General features: G+C 36.0%; 1 protein-coding gene across 5 annotated transcripts in view; it reads left to right on the forward strand.

The window, feature by feature from the left end:
• Positions 1 to 12,728, forward strand: part of RARS2 (arginyl-tRNA synthetase 2, mitochondrial) — a 78,959-nt gene that overhangs the window by 13,024 nt on the left and 53,207 nt on the right. For 4 of the 5 annotated variants that reach the window (XM_061207388.1, XM_061207389.1, XM_061207390.1 and 1 more), the window contains exon 2: positions 8,274 to 8,347. The exons of the other annotated variant lie outside the window; for it this stretch is intronic. In XM_061207388.1, coding sequence (XP_061063371.1) covers positions 8,274 to 8,347 — 74 coding nt within the window. The remainder of the gene's footprint in view (positions 1 to 8,273; positions 8,348 to 12,728) is intronic. 5 annotated transcript variants of the gene reach the window in all.

Consider the following 12,728-nt stretch of genomic DNA (forward strand, 5'->3'; position numbering starts at 1 on the left):
GTTAAATAAACAGAAAGCTATATATCTGAACCATACTGCTTAATTTTCAGTAGGAATTCCTTAACAGTAGATACTTTTATAAAGTTGTGCTTTGGTAAAGAAAAAAATCTTTCTCATTTTTGCAAAAATAATACCTGCTTATTGTAAAGAATTACAATACAAAAAGGTGCAAAGAATTTAAAAAATAAAGTTATCATCACTAACATTGATTGACCTCTATTTTAGATGCATTTTTTTGCAGATATACAGGCAGAAAAAAGAACGAAGATGGGAAGACAGAACAGATATGCGTTTTATAAAAATTGGACTGTATTGTAACAAACTTTTATTTTTTTAAGTTTTACAATGGAAAATGTGCAACTGCTAAAAGTATAATACTATTGTGATTCCCCACGTACTCATAACCTAAATGCAGTTTTAAGTAAAAAGTATTAAACACAGTTTAGCTTGAATATAACAAAAAAAAAGAATCCAAAGTGCAATTCAAAGAATTATTGATCAATTTCCTAAACGAGTCCTCTACAGTTAAGAGATTATGAAGAACATCACAATTCGGAGCTTATTTTTTTAAATCTTGATGTTTCAGAGACTCATAGATACAGAGAACAGACTGGTTTTTACCAGAGGGGAGCGGGTAGGGGGTTGGACAAAATAGGTAAAGGGAATTAAGAGGTACAAACTTACAGCTGTAAAATATGTTAAGTTACAGGATGTAACATACACTTAAGGAATATAGTCAATAATACTGCAACTTTGTATGGTGACAGATGGTAACTGCACTTATTTTGGTGATCATTTCATGCATCACTGTGTTGTACACCTGAAACTGATATAATATTGTATGTTAATTATAAATTTTTAAAAATCTTGATGTTTCAGATTTAGGCAGTATCAATCCTTGCCATGAAAGAAGAGAACATTAGCACTCTTATAGTTGGTATAACTTTCCTCTACCTTTCCTAATTTGTTTCAGTAACTTTCTCAAAGTTTGTAACACTTAGTCTGTTTATTAGTGGTATTTGCATGACTTGTCTCTTATTCACTTTATTTTGAATTGGATACATTGCTTACCACCAATCCTTTTCCTGATACATGGCTTAATTGTCTGGATTTCTTTATGAGTAGATTTTTCAAGAAGGGGTTTATTTTTTTTAACTTTACTTTTGTTTTTTTAAGAAATTATGACTCCTCAGATAAAATAGTCCTAGACATATCAAAAGGAGGGTTAATAACTAGAAAATTAGCATGCTTAGAAATAATATGAAAATAATAAATTTAGAAATAATATTAAAAATCTTCCTTTTAGAAATAAAGCAATAACACCAGATTGTTTAGTTCTGATTTTTGATTTTCCAAAGTCTGATACTACAGATGCAAATGTCATATAACAATCTAATGTTATTTTAATTTTTTTCCAATTTTCATATGGTGGCAACTAACTCAAATTAAGAACTGAGCAAGTGAAATTAAACAAATCAGTTTGCAGCTTCTCCAGTAGATGAATTTTGCCCTATACAATATCATTGCTAAATTATTTACTTTAACCAGATCATGATCTTTGTGATTAGGTAACATGGCTACAAAGTAAAGTACATTTATTTCATCTCTGGAGTTTTCTTGATTGGGTGCTTTATTTTTGAAATTTAGTGACTTGACCAGGATGTGTCTCAGTGTTGAATTTTCTGTATTATGTTTTCCTGACATAGTCATTTATTTTGATCTATAGATTCCATTTGTTTCTTTCTTTTTTTTTTTTTTTTTTAGGAAATATTTAATCATGGAGAAGGATACTGTTAGTATCCATGTACCCTTCACCCTGCTTGAGCAATAAACTATTACAAACACTATTAAAATCTCCTGGGTACCCATCCCTGGATGCAAGCTCTCTTTCCTCACATATGAGGTTTTGTTTATCATGCCTGTGCATGTGACTTACTACCTAGGAATGTATCCCTAAATAGTATTCTTTTGCAAGTTACTAAATTTTATATAAGTGGTAATCAAACTGTAATTATCCTTCTGCACCTTGGGGTTTTGTTTGTTTGTTTCCTTCAAATTTTAAAAAAGATTTATCCATAATGGTGCACAGAGGTCCAGTTCTTTCATTTTACTGCTGAGTGGTGTGCCATTGCAGTAATATACAATTTAGATTTCGTTCTTAATTTCAGGGACGATTTCCCTTTTATTGGCTATTATGCCCAGTCTCCTATCACCTTGGTCACACCTGGTTCTAGCTGCCACTTTAGTGAACAGTTTCACATGTGCTTCCATCCACTTACTGTTAACAGCACTTCATGCTGTCAAAAAGCCTGCTACCAACCCATACTTGGCTCAAGTGTGGTGGAGTGAACATCCTCAAGGACACCCCTCAGTCACTGGGGGATAGAAGCTCCTGCTCCCTATTTTTGGATAGACACTTTTGATATACATTGTGTATGCCTCTTGAAAAGTAAGATAGAAATTAAGCCCCTATTGCCTATAGCAGTGAACTTGATAGCACAATCTTGTATTTACTTTTTCTCCTCTCTCACTCTCCCCAGTATATCACTTCTGCCCTTAGCAATCACTTCCCAGATAAACTACCTACCTGCGCACAGTCCTTTTCCCAGGCCCTGCTTTTGGGGATCCAAGATATATATCTATGAATACTTTTATTTTTCTTGGGTTTTATTCATTCATCTTTATGGCTCCTGGGAAATAAGACTAAGGTAGGAGCCCTGCTAAATAAGGGTGCTCCATTCTGCTTGAGAATCTTTTGTATCTTTTCTTGGCTATCACTTTTTGAAGAGTGTGGCTTTGTGCTTTGTCTCTCTGTCCTTAATGCTGCTGGAGAACCAAAGTACCTGTCTTCCTGTCTGCTTGCTTCTTTGCTGCTGCTTTTTGTATTTTAGGGACACCAGTTATCCTAAAGTTGGATTATCTTGTACCCAGTTTTATTTATCTTTGATGTCTTTATGTTTTTTAAAATCTGTATTATCTGATTATCTTAGCCCTTATTTGTTATACTTTTATTTTCAATTCTGAGTACACTCTTTGTGTTTCTTAATTAATAGTTCTATAATAAATGTTTGTTCATCAATTTATTTAATCTTTAGACTCCTTTTTTATCTCACTCTGTTGTTTTTCCGTCTTTCAGTTCTTGCTTATTCACAAATCTGGAAGCCCTTATGAAGAATGTATTGTTATATTTTTCTTTTAGAGTTCTTTGATGTCCTGTATGCCACATTCCTTTCATACTGTCTTTTTCTTTCAGTCCCTGCCCCTCCCTCTCCATATCTCTTTCTCTTTTTCAGTTTGTTTGTTTGTTTGTTTTTCATGCCTATTTTTCATTTACCAGTGCTTGACAGCTCTGCCCAGACTTTATATTTGCTTCCGCATTGTGTGGGTGACTTCTTCACTCTCCATTTCAGAATTGTTCTTGGCTCACCTCCCTTTTGTGATTACAAAAATATAAACTCTGCAGCTTTCCACTCCTCTTTTGTCTCTCCAGGAGGTCGTGGTGACCTGTACACGTTACTCCTGAATTCTGACTTGGCATATTTTTGCTAGCTAGTTCTGATATTTTTCCATCTTCCTATAAAAGTTCCTCCTCTGATTCTTCCTGCCCGTGCAGCACAATATCAGGATTTACTCCCTGTAATTGGGGAATGTATTGTGTTTCCACTGGGGAGACCCTCAGATTCTGCCCTAGAAGCTTCACTTGTGCTGGAAATCACTTCTCTCTTTTACTCATTCTTTCCCGCAGTTCTGTAGCATCTCTCAGGCATAGATGAAAAAAATAATGGAATTCATTCAGTGTTTTCTCTCCAGATTTGGGAATTAATGAGAATTGTTAATTCAGTTTAGGAGCCTTGCCAAACAGGGCTGCCCCATTTCTTCTCAGAATCTGATGTATCTTTGCTTGGTTACCACTTTTGAAGTTTATAACTTTGGGCTATGCCTATCATGTGTATTTTTTGCTGGAGAACCAACCAGCCTATGACCTACCTTCCTTTCTTTCTCCTCTCCTTTCTTCCTTCCTTTTCATTTTACTTTGATAATGGGTAGGAAATGGGAGATTATGTAAAGAAGACTTCTTTCTACTACTTAATCCCAAAGTCTTTCTGGGTTTTGTTTTTAATTGTGAGAAAATACACATAACATAAAATTTAACATCTTTTTTATGGTTTGTTGTCTTATTGAAGTATAGTTGATTTATGATGTTGTTAATTTCTGCTATACAGCAAAGTGATTCATTTATACATATATATACTTTTTCTGTATTCTTTTCCATTATGGTTTATCACAGGATACTGAATATAGTTCCCTGTGCTATACAGTAGGACCTTGTTGTTTATCCATTCCATATATAATAGCTTACATCTGCTAAACCCAGCCTCCCACTCCATCCCTCCCCAAACCTCTCCCCCTTGGCAACCACAACTCTATTCTCTATGTCCGTGAGTCTGTTTCTGTTTCGTAGATAGGTTCATTTGTGTCATGTTTTTAGATTCCACATATAAGTGATATCATATGGTATTTGTCTTTCTATTTCTGACTTACTCACTTAGTATGATAATCTCTAGTTGCATCCATGTTGCTGCAAATGGCATTATTTCGTTCTTTTTTATGCCTGAATAGTATCCCCTTGAATATATGTAACATCTTCTTTATCCCTTGATCTGTCGATGGACTTTTAGGTTGCTTCCATGTCTTGGCTATGTGATTAGTGCTGCAGTGAACATTGGGATGCATGGATCTTTTCAAATTAGGGTTTTCATCTTTTCCGGATATATGCCCAGGAGGGGGATTGCTGGATCATATGGTAGTTCTATTTTTAGTTTTCTGAGGAACCTCTACACTGTTCTTCATAGTGGCTGTACCAACTTACATTCCCACCAACAGTGTAGGAAGTTTCCCTTTTCTTCACATCCTCTCCAGGATTTGTTATTTGTAGAGTTTTTAATGATAGCCATTCTGACCAGTGTGAGATGATACCTCATTTTATCTTTGATTTGCATTTCTCTAATATAAAGTTTACCATCTTAACCATTTTAAAATGTACAGTTCAGTGGCATTAAGTACATTCACATTGTTATGCAACCATCACCACCAACCATCTCCAGAACTCTTTTCATCTTGCAAAACTGAAACTGTCCTTATTAAACAGTTACTCCCCATTCCTCCTTTTTCCCCCAGTCCCTTTCTTCTTGTTTTTTTAAATTTACATTATATAAGAATGTTTCTGTGCCTTTGTAAAATTACTATTGAAGGTATTTTCTATTTTGGTCTACGCATCTTCATGTGTATATAACTTGGTCTTAGAATTTACTTTTAGGAAAACTTTGTTCCTACTGACTTGCTGGATCTCTTACGAGGTAAAAAGTGCTGTGTAGATTCCCTTTGCACCTTGGTTGCCAAGAAGCCTGATTAGCTTGAGTTTGCTGGCACAATTTTATACCTCCATTTTATTTTTATGGTTTAAGCCCCCTCAGAGCTCTTTTGGAGCAAATGAGGTATGGTAGAAGAAATAAACTTTAAGTAGTTTTTAGTTTGTATCAGAGAATTTTTTGTGTTGGTCCTAGGTAATATGTTTACATTCCAAAGTTCACAACTTATTTGTGAGATAAAGATTTAAAAATTGGCCTATGTTGAATGAAAAATGCACAGTGTAAGAGGTGTGAGTTGTCAGTTTCAGCTTTATTGAGGGACCTTACTGATGACTATATCCTGGGAGACAGCCACTCAGTAGCTCTGAGTAAACTCCGAAGAGGTAGGGGGAGGAGCCAGTTTAATCATGATTGTTGGCTGGGGAGTATGTGCAGTCAAGCCTACATCTCAGTAAAAGATGACAGCTAGTCACAAGGGACAGATATCTCTGTTAATGATTTTGGTGCTTTTCTAGATATGGGAAGATGCAAGAATCTGGTTTTATTAAAATTCTTCCTGAGATGTACATAGAACTATCTAAGGGGCCTGTTTTTCCACAGTACAGTGTGCCTCATCCTGTTTTTTTGTCCTGAACTCCTCTCAGGGTTCATTATCGGTCAGAAACTGCAGTGGCTAATGACTTAATCCATGTATAACTGGATGGTGAACAACATTCTTTTTTTTTTTTTCCAGCAGAGTTTAGTTATATCTAAGATAGGCAGAAGGTCTTATAGGAGAAGGTTATGGGTAAGTTTGAAAGACATTATGTCCAAAATGCAGGATCTTATTTCCCTGACCCATGCCCCCTGCAATGGAAATGCAGAGTCTTAACCACAGGACCGCCAGGGAAGTCTCCCAAAGTAAAACCGTTTAAAGGAAGAAGGAAATAACATTTATTACGTGCTTATTATGTGACACAATTTTGTTAGTCCTCACAAGAGCCCTAGTTTATTATTAATAGATTTATTATCCCCATTTTTCAGATGTGAAAACTTAAGCTTGTTGATGTAAAATGACTTTCCCAAGGGCTCATAGACAGTAAAAGTGGAACTGGAATTTGAATTTTTTTTAAGAGAAATTATAATAGAATCTTTATTACTGATGTATCTGTTTTGGCAGGAACATTTTGTAATATAAACATGAACAGCTACAGCCTTTATTCTGTAAGTGCTTTGGAAGTATTTATCCACTTCTGGGAAAGTATCTTAAGGAAAAAAAGCCTTTTTTGTAAAGGATACAGTAATTCAGTTCCTAAAGGCTAGAATTTAAAAATAAAGACTGTACTCTGAGATTTAAATTTAAAAATCAACACATACTTGATCAGCAGAAATATAGAGAGTATCTTAAAGGTAAATGACAGCTCCTGGTCTGCAAGTTTTGACCTTTTTTTTACGTTAATGAAATTCAACAAACGATTTCTTTTGATAATAGGGTAAATATTATTACTAATAATGGAGATAGTGACTTTAGTTTTATTCCTTTCCTTCTGAACACTTACCCCTCTGAGGAAGATTAAGATTGCTTCTTACATTCTTTACTTTTCCTATTTACCCCATTACTCCGTTTCCCTTCTCTCTCACCAGCCATGACTTGTCCATTGCAGAGGCTGCATAAGGATTGAGGAAGTGGGCAAGAAAGATGAAGACAGTTTTAAATTCATTATGGCTGTACTACTATTTTCACTGTTTCGTTTTCATGCATTTCTTGTTGAAAGGGTATTGATATGACATAGGGGTTGAAGGTAGGTTCTGGTTATAGATAGCTTGTGTTTACATCCCAGCTTTTCCACCTAAGCAAGTTACATAAATTCTCTGTACTTCAGTTTCATCATTCATGAAATGAAGGCTATAATAGTATGAAAGTCATAGGATTGTTTCAAAGAAAAATTAGGCATAATTTGAGTTCCTGATGAAGGCAATAGTTCACAACTATGACTGTGCATTACAGTCATTCAGTGAGCTTTTCAAAAATACAAGTGAGTAGGGACTTCCCTGGTGGCGCAGTGGTTAAGAATCCGCCTGCCAATGCAGGGGACACGGGTTCGAGCCCTGGTCCAGGAAGATCCCACATGCCGCGGAGCAGCTAAGCCTGAGAGTCACAACTACTGAGCCCACATGCCACAACTACTGAAGCCCGCACGCCTAGAGCCCATGCTCCGCAACAAAGTCACCTCAATGAGAAGCCCGTGCACTGCAACAAGGAGTAGCCCCTGCTCACTGCAACTAGAGAAAGCCTGCGCGCAGCAACGAAGACCCAACACAGCCATAAATAAATAAATAAACAAACAAACAAGTGAGTAAACTTTTGATAGAGCCTGGGGGTCAGATTTTCCCCCCATTATGTATTTGTTTGCTTGTTTATTTAAATAGCATGAGATTTTTGTTTCTTTTATTCACTGCTGTATCCCCAACTCCTAAAACAGTGCCTAACACAAAAAGATTTTATGAATGAATTAAAAACCAAATTATCTTTGGTCCCAGCAGTTCATCCCTTCTCTTTTTGTAAAAATAAATAAATAAATAAATAAAAAGTTTTTAAAATCTATTTTAAAATTTATAAAATTCATCCTTTTTGGTAAACAGTTCTATTTGGCAATTTATGGTCAAACCCTTTTCTCATCCTCAACCCCTGGCAACCACTGATCTAATCTTTATCCTTACAGTTTTCGGTTTTCCGGAATGTCAAATAAACTGAATCATACATTATGTAGCCTTTTGAGCCTGGCTTTTGTCGCATTGCATAGTGCATTTGTAGCTCATTTGTGTTGTGTCTCAATATTGTTTTTCAATTGTTGAGTAGCATTCTACTGAATCTGGAACAAATATATTAACAATCTTGTGCTGTTTGTTCTTTTTGATTTTTAGCTTTCAAGAGTGTTGGATCTTCCTCCAGAATACTTGATCAAGTCAATATCTGCAGTTCCAATTTCCAGAAAAGAGTTAAGTATAATATATTTGTAATGATCTAGAATGTTACTGGCTTTCTCAATATACAAAAAAAGTTACTCTTCAATTTACGGAATAGTCCTTGAAATTAACCTTAATATATGATTTAACCTATTATTCCCATGGATTTAAATAATAAAATTAAAATCTGTATTTTACATACTGATATGGCAGATTATATTAGTATTCTCATGCTGTCTTGATGTTTATTCTTATAACTATAATTATGGCAGTCTTTAAGAAAAATTTGGAATGAGGTTCAAATTTAATTCTGTAACAGCAAATAAAAGAACTAAGATTGTGGTTAGATTGTAGTTAGAAAATCAGTTTTTGAAGGGCTCTTAGAGATTTTCCACCTATCTAATACTTGAATACTATTGTACCATATTTACCTGCTAGATTTTTTTTGCAGGTTTTGGTTTTTTGCTTGTTTCCATTCGAGGCCCCCCAGTAATAGAGAATTACTGGTTAGGACTACATACAACCTATAGTTGCTTCTTGGATTCAGAGAGATATCTCTTTTGTGAGTTTGGTCATTCTCATTGGTACCTGTTTACGAGTTGGCTAGAAAACTTTAATACTTGGATAAAATACCCTCTCAGTTAATTAATAATGACAAGAAATTAGCTACATAGTAGGCATTTAAGCCCTAAGCTTAAATTATCATTGTACCATTATGATATAATGATACCATTATCATTATACCATTATGTCCTTGTATTTTGTCCCCTTAACTTTGTCAGGATTTTAAGATTGAGTAGAATGAATGTTCTTTTTCCCAGAATAGGACAAAGAGATAAGTGAAAAAGAAAGAGAAAGGCTACGTATGGCCTTGTAAAAGAGAGCATCTTAAAATGGCCTGCTACAGCTTCATCTATACTGAGTTCCAAGAATAGAGGCAACCACTGACCAAAAGATGGGCCATATAATTATATGTAAATTGATGTAATGTTGCAAACCAGTTACCTATTTCATAAAATCTGTAAAGGACATTTTGCATAATAATAGGAATGCCTCAGTTTTTATTTTATGTTTCAAAGACCTTTAATAAGCTGAACTGTATTGGCCCTTCTTTTTGTTTGTCTTTTTTTTTCTTAATTGAAGTAACATTGGCTTATAACATTATATAAATTTCATGCGCACAGCATTCTCTAAACAGTATAGCGTGCTCACCACCAAAACTTCAGTTTCCATGTGTCATCATACGGTTGATCCCCTTCACACATTTCACCCACCCCCCTGCCCCACCACCCCTTCCCCTCTGGTAACCACCACTCTGTCTCTGTAGCTGCATGTTTGGTTTGTTCACTTACTTTGTTTTTATTTCTTATACTCCACATATGAGTGAAATCATATGGTATTTGTCTTTCTTTGTCTGACTTATTTCATTTAGCGTAATACCCTCGAGGTCCAGCCACATTGTCCCAGATGGCAAGATCTCATCTTTTTCTATGGCTGAGTAGTATTCCATTGTTTATATATATACCACATCTCCTTTTTTAAAATTTTTTATTGGAGTACAGTTGATTTACAGTGTTGTGTTAGTTTCAGATGTACAGCAAAGTGAATCTGTTATGCATAAACATATATCCCCTCTTTTTTTAGATTCTTTTCCCATATAGGCCATTACAGAGTATTGAGTAGAGTTCCCTGTGCTATACAGTAGGTCCTTATTAGTTACCTATTTTATATATAGTAGTGTGTATATGTCAATCCCAATCTTATCCCTCCCCCACCTTACCCCCTGGTAACCATAAGTTTGTTCTCTACATTTGTAACTCCATTTCTGTTTTGTAGATAAGTTCATTTGTACCCTTTTTTTTAGATTCCACATATAAGCACTATCATACAATAGCTGTCTTTCTCTGTCTGACTTACTTTCACTTAGTATGATAATCTCTAGGTCCGTCCGTGTTGCTGCAAATGGCATTATTTCTTTTTTATGGCTAAGTAGTATTCCATTGTATATATGTACCACATCTTTATCTATTCATTTATGGACACTTAGGTTGTTTCCATGCATTGGCTATTGTAAATAATGCTGCAGTAAACATAGGGGTGCTTATATCTTTTCAAATTAGTGCTTTCATATTCTTTTGATAAATACCCAGAAGTAGGATAGCTGGATCATATGGTGGTTCTATTAACTTTTTGCGGAATCTCCATAGTGGCTGCACCAATTTACATTCCCACCAACAGTATATGAGGGTTCCCTTTTCTCCACATCCTTGCCAAAAATTATTTCTCACCTTTTTGACGGTACCTATTCTGATGTGAGGGGATATCTCATTATTGGTTTGATTTGCATTTTCCTAATAATTAGTGATGCTGAGCATCTTTCCATGCGCCTGTTGTCTTGGCCCCTCTTTTGAATAAGATTTTCTTTACCTGCTTGCAGTTCCGTTGGGTAGCTCCACTTTAACAATCTGAAATACCAGGACTTTGGTTTATAGAAAATAAATATTGGGGAGGACCTCAATTTTTCTAGGCTACCAGTCTAAAATTCTGCATATTAAATTTGTTTACAACAAAGGAAATCCCTAGCTTTCCCTTCATAAACCCAGTTATTCTTTAGAGTACTAAAACAAAGCCTAACTGTTCTTGTTTTTTGGTTTGTTTTTTTTGGCTGTGTTGGGTCTTCATTGCTGCATGCAGGCTTCTCTACTTGCAGTGAGCGGGAGCTACTCTTCGTTGCAGTGCACGGGCTTCTCATTGCGGTGGCTTCTCTTGTTGCAGAGCACGGGCTCTAGGCATGTGAGCTTCAGTAGTTGTGGCTCGCGGGCTCTAGAGCCCAGGCTCGGTAGTTGTGGTGCAAGGGCTTAGTTGCTCCACGGCACATGGGATCTTCCTGGACCAGGGATCAAACCCGTGTCCCCTGCATTGGCAGGTGGATTCTTAACCAACTGCACCACCAGGGAAGTCAAAAGCCTTACTGTTCTGTATTTCTAACTTGATTCTAAAATGCTATAACATGCCAGGAGAATTAAGAAATTTTATTTTTGTTAATTTGGTTTATTTAATGTGATATGAATCCATTTGCTCAGGTCTCCTAATTCAGTTATACAGTTGTCCCTTGAACAACATGGGTTTAAACTGCATGGGTCCAGTTATACATGGATTTTTTCAGCTAGCCTGAACTATGGTACTACATGATCCATGGTTGGTTGAACCGTGGATACAGAACCGTGGATTTGGAAGGCTGACTGTAAAATTACACTGGGATTTTCAACTGCTCGGATGGTCAGTGCCCCTAACTCCCCCCGGTTGTTTAAGGGTCAGCTGAATTTTTTTTTTTTTTTTTTGTCCACGACATGCAGAATCTTAGTTTCCTGACCGGGAATTGAACCCACACCCCCTGCAGTGGAGGTGCAGAGTCTTAGCCACTGGACTGCCAGGGAAGTCCCAGCTGTATTTTCAACTGTGGTGAAATTCCTGTTTAATACTGCTTGTAGTAGACAGAATTAGTAACTTTGTTACCAGCCAGTACTACTCAGATCTATGGATTTCAGTCTGAAACCACAGCAACTTCTCAGAAGTAGTGGGGAAGTAGCTATTGCTTTTTAGACTTATTTTTTAAATTATAAACAATATGAAAGTAGAGGGAATAGTTTAGTGAGCTGCTATGTGCCCATCACTCACGATCATTAGCACATGGCCAGTTTTGTGTTGTCTATACCCCTACCCACTCTCCTTCTTCACAGTGGACTATTTTGACAGCTGCTTTTCATAGTCTAGATGTTATGTCATTTTAAAGGGATTTTTTTAAATTAGTTTTTCTGTCATGAAAGCAAAACATAACCTTAAGGAAATTCAGGAAAATACAGAAGAATAAGAAGAAAAACTCCCCAATACTCTTACTACATACAGTAAGACAACTGATGTTAGCAATTTGGTATATCTTTTATCTTTTCTCTTTGAATATGTCTTTCAGCCTTAAAAAAGTCATAGCTATAAAACAACTGTATGTATGATTTTGAACCCTTTCTCTTGGCATCATTTCTTTGAAAATACCACTTTTTAACAATGGCTTACTCTTAACGCTCCCCTGTTGATGGACATTTAGATTGTTTCAGTTCTGACTTTTCATAGTTCACATTCAAGAATTGCCTCTCCAGGATGTGGAGAAAAGGGAACCCTCCTACACTGTTGGTGGGAATGTAAATTGGTAAAGCCACTATGGAAAACAGTATGGAGATTTGTTTAAAAAAAAAAAAAACTCAATTCCACTCCTGGGCATATATCCGGAAAAGACAAAAACTCTAATTCGAAAAGATACATGCCCCCCAATGTTCATAGCAGCACTGTTTGCAATTGCCAAGACATGGAGGCAACCTAAGTGTCCATCAGCAGAGGAATGGATAAAGAAGATGGTGT

The sequence above is a fragment of the Eubalaena glacialis genome, chromosome 12, assembly GCF_028564815.1.
Source record: "Eubalaena glacialis isolate mEubGla1 chromosome 12, mEubGla1.1.hap2.+ XY, whole genome shotgun sequence".
NCBI lineage: Eukaryota > Metazoa > Chordata > Mammalia > Artiodactyla > Balaenidae > Eubalaena > Eubalaena glacialis.